At 57.0% G+C, this 7190-nt stretch overlaps 1 protein-coding gene across 8 annotated transcripts in view; it reads right to left on the bottom strand.

Moving 5' to 3' along the window:
* The window catches only part of KSR1 (kinase suppressor of ras 1), a 169144-nt gene that overhangs the window by 2439 nt on the left and 159515 nt on the right, over positions 1-7190 (bottom strand). For 4 of the 8 annotated variants that reach the window (XM_045299634.1, XM_045299632.1, XM_045299633.1 and 1 more), the window contains 2 exons: positions 2177-2310; positions 173-253 (listed from right to left, as the gene is read on the bottom strand). In XM_045299634.1, coding sequence (XP_045155569.1) covers positions 173-253; positions 2177-2310 — 215 coding nt within the window. The remainder of the gene's footprint in view (positions 1-172; positions 254-2176; positions 2311-7190) is intronic. The other 4 variants (XM_045299636.1, XM_045299637.1, XM_004707335.3 and 1 more) reach the window with 1 other exon arrangement.

A 7190-nucleotide genomic window follows, 5' to 3' on the forward strand; every position in this document is an offset into this window, starting at 1 on the left:
ACTCTGCCCAGCCCTTCGCTGGCCATTTCAGCGGGATGGCACTTTGGTTTATGGGCCCTGAACACAGACAGATGGGGAAGCTGGGATATGCAGGGACAGGCAGCGGGGTGTGTGCGGGGATGGCCGCAAGCAGGCAGGAGGGGCCGGGGGGAAGACATGAGAGGGCACACACTATTCTTGCAGAACCGGACAGGGGCTCTTAAAGTCAGCATGGCCGTAGCGTCCTTTTCCGTAGTAGCGGCTCCGCCAGCGGCTGGGAGGGCCGAAGCGTTTCCGCCAGGTGAGGGAGGAAGGCAGTCCAGGCAGGGAGCACCCCACAAGTGATGGCGCCGGGTGCAGACAGGTGTGGGGGGTGGTCATGATGGAGGTGGGAGAGATGACAGCCCAGACCAGTGCACCCACCACCCACCGAGGGGGCGGGGTGGTGGGAAGCAACAAGACAATGGGAGAGAAGAGAGGAAATGAGAATTAGAGGTTGAGTGTGCAAAACGGAAGCAATCACGAACAGGTTTCCTCACGGACTCCGTCAGGGAGCCCGGCACGTTCTCCTTGAAGGGGCTTAAACCTGTCACGTTGGGCAGACTGCAGCAGCCCTGGTGTGTGACTCGGTTCCCCATCTGCGGAGCGAGAAGATGGGGCTAACCGGTCCTCGGGGTATCCAGAAAGGTGTCCTAAAGCGAGGCCCCACGGGGTACCACCTCCCTTTCCATGGAGGAGGACACCGGGCCATGGGCTGCAGACCGAGCTTCCCTGGGTCCAGCAGAACCAGCTTGGCCCTGCTGCCTCCCACCAGCACCCCTGACTGCGGAAACCCCTGCTCCTGCCCGTGTCTGGAGCGTGCGACTCAAGATGCGGCTTCAAGGACCCCCCACCGTCCCCCCACCCCACCCCGGGGCAAGTGAGAGACACCAGCTGCAGTCCTGTGCTTTTCCATGGCACCGGGCACGGCAATCATGCCCTCAGCCAGCCCGAGAGGCACCCCTCCCCCCTCTGCTGTGCATCGGGCCACCGCTCTGCTCCTGGGGCTGGGCTAGAAGCAGGGGCAGGAGGAGGACAGGCCGAGTCTGTGCCCCGGGAGGGGCGGTACCCTGTTCTGCTCCTCCTGGTCTTCATTCGGCTGACTGCAGCTCCCTGCCGACAGAGGCCGAGCCTCCACAGGTGTCGCGGCCACCTGACCATGAGGGCCTCCCTCACATTCCTCCCACAGCAATGCTCTATTCCACCCCACCCCCAACTTGTGCGTGGTACGTGGACCCGCCATAAGAGCCAAACGCTATATACGATGTTGGTGCTGTAAGGTGCGGTATCCCCGAGCCCCACGATGGCACGTACCCCCTTCGACAGGCCCTGTCACCAGTTTACTCTACAAGGGAGGGCCGGGCCCAGGGGCAGGGCCGGGCCTAGAGCCGATGTCACTTCACAGAGCCGCTGGGCCCACCCTAAGGCACAGGGCACTGTAAGCACCCACGTGCTTCTGGGCCTATAGAGCCTAAACCATCTCCCACGGGGACCTTCGCCCACCCCTGCCCTGACTCCCACTGCTTAAAGCTGAGGCACGGAGGCCCAGGAAACCAGACTTCCCCAGATGCTCACAGCTGGTTTGAGGCAGGCTGGGGTCTCTGCTTGAGCGTTCTGGCCGAGCCCGAAAGACGGAGGGACAGAGAAATAAGGGCGTGAGACACACAGAGAAGAGATGGCGATGGCCTCCGCTGTCTCACGGAGACAGTCCCCGGCCTGAGAGGGCAGAGGCGGGTGTGATGAGGCAGGATGGACGGGGCTTCAAGCATCAAAGGGCCGCATAAACCAACAACGTGGTTCCCACGGGGGCAGCTCCATTTCCCGGAGTGCTGTGTCTGCACCTGCGCCCCTGGCCCTGCTAATCTGGGGGACACTCAAGACCCACGGCTGTCTCGAGCTAGCTGGACTCAGGCTGTCCCCTCCTGGGCAGGATGTGCTGGTCTGCCAAGGACTGCCACGTTGTCCTCTCTCGCTGACGGGAACCACGGGCACTCCCCAGCCCACGGACCCTTCCTTCTCACTAACTGTGGCAATCCAATCCTAGTCCATCTTTGTCAGGTCTGTCTGTGAATTTCCCAGGTCACAGAGGGTGCTAAGAACCGGGGGCGGGCAGGGGTGGGGGTGCTGGCCTGCCAGGTCCAGGCTGCACGGCACTTACTCGGCTGACTTCCAGAAGTGCCCGGGGTGGGAGAGGCGCCGGTTCAGCTTGGGCAGTTTCTCCAGCATGTCCATCAGCAGGGGGAAGCTGGGCCGCTCCTGCAGGTCCAGCGCCCAGCAGGCAGACAGGATCTCCTGCAGATGGAGCTGGCATGAGAGGAGGCCCAGCCCAGCGAGACCCCAGGCACTGTTCCTGGGGGCCCTTCGATGTATTTCAACCATGGCCTGGGCCAGAGGACCCCGAACACGCTGCCGACATGAAGGGCCGGAAAACAGCGCCATTTCTAGAGCACTCCGAACCTCCCATTCACAATGAGGCTCCGGAGTGAGCTTCCCACCGCCGCTATTCTTCAACCCCATGGGGGGGGGGGGGCGAAGAGGACAGCACTGCCGAGTCTAGAGCCGAATGGACTTGGTAAAGGGGAAGACCAGACTGTGGAGACCAGTGGCTTTCCACAAGATGGAAAGCAGAGGAAGTGTGCAGACAGGTGGATGCAAGATGCTCGGGATGCGTGTGGCTGGGGGGACGGTGGACGTGGGAGCTTTGGCGTTAGCAGGAGTGGAGGCTGGGAGTGGCACGCAGAGCTAGCAGAGGGGCATCGGGGGAGAGTCAGTGGGGCAGCAGTCCTGCTCCACCCCTGGCCGCCCACCCAGGTACAGTGGCTCCAGAGGAAAACCCTCTGACTTGGATATTGGGGGCTGCCTACTCTCAGGCTTCCAGGCCCAGGGACCTCCTGCGTAGCCAACACCTGTCAGTGGCGCCCTGCATGCCGCTATGAAGCCGGGCAGATTTGAGCGGAGCTTCCAGACTGCTTAGGAAGAGAAGTCTGGTCATCTGTCCAGTCACAGCTCACAAAGCCCGATGAGTCACCATGGTTCCATCTACTACGGATCAGGGAGGTGGCAAGGGACAAGGCAGCGTGGCATTCCTTGGTGCATGGGGTCAGGAGCTGCTAACAACTTTCTCAGGGTCCCACTCAGGTGCACGGCTGAGCCTCCAGCCCTCCCACTCAAAAGTGCCCGTGAGAAGGCAGGAGACGCTCAGAGGGCGGGGCAGAGTATGCCTGCGGAGCGGAGGAGAGTACCCATCGGCTCAGGGTCAGCACGCAGGCTTTCCTTATGCCCGGAGCCCACAGAGCCTCCTGCTGTGGGTGGGGAGCCAGAGAGAGAGACCAAAGATGCGGGCAGGGGGGGGAGTGGTGGTTCTAGAAGCTACTCTATTCATAAAACAAGACCAGGGTGCAAAAAAAGTAAATAAAATAAGGAAGTGGGTTTTTTAAAAGCCTGTTTCTAAAACGAAACATTATTTAGAAATACTAGAAGACAGAGGCAGCATCACCCTCCCCGGCTATACCCCCATTGCAGACCTGGTCTGGGATAAAATCAAACCCGCTTGCCGTGGAGCTGGATTCCAACTCAGAGCAACCCTGCGGGGTAGACTAGAACGGCCCTGGGCTCCCAGCTGGGCATCTGCACACGAGCAGACTGCCCACCTCTCCGCTACGGAGGGCAGCGGGCAGGTTGGAACCCCTGTCCTTGTTCTTACCCACTGTGCCACCAGGGCTCCTCGTTTGAGAGAGGGAGGGGAAACATGAAGAGGGCTTTCAAACGTCCATGGGAAAATGCCCTTCCCTTCTAATTCCATTTCCCCATCATCTCTTTTGAAGCGCGCCCCCTTTCTTTTTAACATCAACAGTTTGATGGCAAAGATCATATACTTCACATTGTATCTCCATTCTATTTCTTTTTTTGTAAATCATTTAATTGGGGGCTCGTACAACTCTTATCACATCCCTTGTACATTTGTTGCCATCATCGTTCTCAAAACCTTTGCTTGCTACGTGAGCCCTTGGTATCAGCTACTCACTTTTCCCCTCCCTCCCTCCCTCAAGAACCCTTGATAATTTATAAACTATTATTTTTTCGTGTCTTATACTGACCGATGTCTCCCCTTCACCCACTTTTCTGCTGTCCATCCCCCTGAGATGGGGGTATATGTAGATCCCTGTGACCTTCCCCTTGACCTCCTGGTATCTCTATTCTCATTATTGATACTGAGGGGTTATCTGTCCTGGATTCCCAGCTCTGATCTGTACCCGTGTACATCCTCTGGTCTAGCCGGATTTGTAAGGTAGAATTGGGATCATGATAGGGGTGGGGGTGGGGGTGGGGTGGGGGGAAGCATTAGAGAACTAGAGGAAAGTTGTATGTTTCATCGTTGTTACACTGCACCCTGACTGACTCGTCACCTCCCCGCAACCCTTCTCTAAGGAGATGTCCAGTTGCCTACAGAGGGGAGAGAAGGTAAGAGACATGAAGCTTCTGTTTGGGCCAGGTTGGGACCACGCAGCCCCTTCCCCCAGCCTCTCAGAAAGACGGATGATCTGCTGGACTGTGCAGTCCCTGCCTCCAGCATTCCAAGGAGCTCGCTCTCTGGGCAGGGTCCACACAGCCCCTCCTCCAGCCTCAAGGCCTTGCAGCTGCAACACTAAAAGCCTCCTTCCCATTATCAGTACATACATGCTTGGCTCAGGCCCTATATAAGTCCCACCGCCTCACTGCCAGATGCGATTTCCCTGACCTGACTCGTTGGGTCTAGGAACCCGCTGGGGAGCTCAAGATGCTCCTGTCCCTTTCTCTGCTCTCCCTCCCCTCCTGGGAGCTCTTTCCCTCAATAAAATCCTTCTCAACTGCACGTTCCTTGTCAAATTCTATCTCCGTTCTGCACCTCCGTTTTTCACCGCTCATCCTCAACCCAGAAGGGCCACACTCTAGCAGGCAGCATCCCCACAAGAGAAGGCAGAGAGCAGGAAATTAGATAAGGAATAAGATGCTTTCCTTGAAGGCATCTTCAAGTGCAGAGGCCTGACTGGGGAGACAACATAAAATCTACATTAGCCCTAGCCTTGGGAAATGCCATCCCCCCAAGAATAAAAGGAAGATCCTAAATGCCTCCAGTAAGAATCAGGACTTCTCAGCAGGACACCCGGCCCTTAGTGGACAGTGGAGGTAAGCTGCAAATATCTGAGGGAAAACGGTTTTTGAACCTGAAATTCCATGCCACCTGGTGTATGGGCAAAATGAGAGTACCTTTTGGTTACGTCAGGTTTCCAAGATCACCTCCCCTGCAGCCACTGGGAGGCAGCTTCCTGAAGTTTCCCACTCATTTTGCTGGGCTGCAATTGGGGGTGGGGGTGGGGACAGGAGACACAGGAAATAGTGCAATGGGCCCAGGTATGGTGGGAAAGAAACAGAAGACGACAGTTACCCTGCAGGCTTAGGAGGCCATGACTCCAATGTAAGAGATTGGTAGATCGGAGGAGGAGGAGGAGACAGGCCGATGAAGGAAGGAGCTGCCACAAGAGCCCAATGAGGGTGCTCATCTCTAATCTCATCAAGGAGAAAGGCAAGTGGAAACCCCAGGGAAAACTGCAATGACGCGGGAATAGACCAGGCCCCAATGAGAAGTCAGTACAACGACAGCACAAAGCTAACGCCACGCTAGCAAATGACCTCATCGACAGCTAACCGCCTTTACGGCCTATCGTGGTGAACGCACATTCACTGCGTACACCCTCTAGCTGGGAGCCAGCGTCTGGGAGACTTACTCAGAAGATCTGGAAACCAGCCCAGTGCTGTACAAGTGCAGGGGGTGCTGATGTGCAGGGGTAGGGGTAGGGGTAGACCGATGGGGAGGGGAGAGCGGACGGAACAAAAAAAAACTAGTGCCTTTGGTGAGGAACGGGGTCAGGAAGCTGGTTTTCCTTGAGAACCTGCCCTAGTTGGTGCCTGTCGTCTTAGAGAAAGTGATTCAAATCACAGTGGAGGCTTTGTCACATACAACAGTGGCAGGTTGAAAGACAGAAACCAAGCGCACACGTCGTCTTTGTATAAACCAGAACATGCGGTAGGTTTGTTGTATCTGAATTAAAAAAAAAAATCTTAGTAAGTTGCCCTCCTGGCAACAGTCTCAGACACCTTTCTGCTGTCTTTGGTCGGTGCTGTGAAGTCAGTTCTTACCCACAGGGGCTCTCTCGCTACAAGAGAGTGAAGCACTGCCCTGTCCTGCGACAGCCTCGCAATCCCTGGGAGGTTTGCGGCCACTGTTGCAGCCACCGTGTTACTCCAGCTCCTCACGGGGGTCTTCTCTTTTGCTGACCCTCTTAACGTCACCCAGCAAGGTGTCTATTTCCAGGGACGGGTACCGCCTGAGAACATGTCCCAAACACAGGAAACCCAAGTCTCACCATCCTTGTTCCTAAGGAGCGTCCCGGTTGTACGTCGTCCACGACGGCTGTGTGTGTGCTCGGCGTCTGGCCGTCCACGGGACATTCCATATTCGCGACACCACGGACTCAGTTCAGATGTATCGACGCTCCTTTGGTCCCTCTTCACGGTCCCGCTCTTGACATGCCTACGGGGTGACGGCACCTCCCAGGCTCGGGTCAGGCACACTGTAGTCCTCAAGGTCACCTCTCTGCTCAATGCGACACACCACGCGCTGGTTTCTGGAATGCGGTGTCCACGGGTGGTCCTCATGCCAAGCTGACTCTCCTGTGAGAAGACAGCGCTTCCCCCGTCATATTTCAGCACCTTTTCACCTGAGTGGGGCATCTCCTGGCGCCATGTCACGCGGTATTCCGTGACGAGTCATAAGGTTCGCGGTGGCTAATTTTTCAAAAGTGGACTGTCTCTTCCTAGCCGCTTGTTAGTCTGGAAGCACCGCTGAAGCCTGTTCGCCACGGGTGACCCTGCTGGCATCCGAAGTGCTGGTGGCATAACGTCCAGCGTCACAGCAACACTCAGGCTAGCACAGCATGCCAAACGGACAGCACGCAGAGCCAGACCATCTACTCTGCCACGGCCGACGTCCACTCTCCCGTTCCTTCCAGCCAGGCTCCCCTCCAAGGGAGCGTTTCACCAGCCTTTTTTTTTTTTTGGGGGGGGGGTTTGATCCTGAGGTCTTCCTTCCCAGTCTGTCTTCATTTGGAAGCTCTGCTGAAAGCTACCCACCA

This window comes from Echinops telfairi, unplaced genomic scaffold, assembly GCF_000313985.2.
Source record: "Echinops telfairi isolate 266 unplaced genomic scaffold, ASM31398v2 ScPeMD7_7458;HRSCAF=8496, whole genome shotgun sequence".
Taxonomy (NCBI): Eukaryota; Metazoa; Chordata; class Mammalia; order Afrosoricida; family Tenrecidae; genus Echinops; species Echinops telfairi.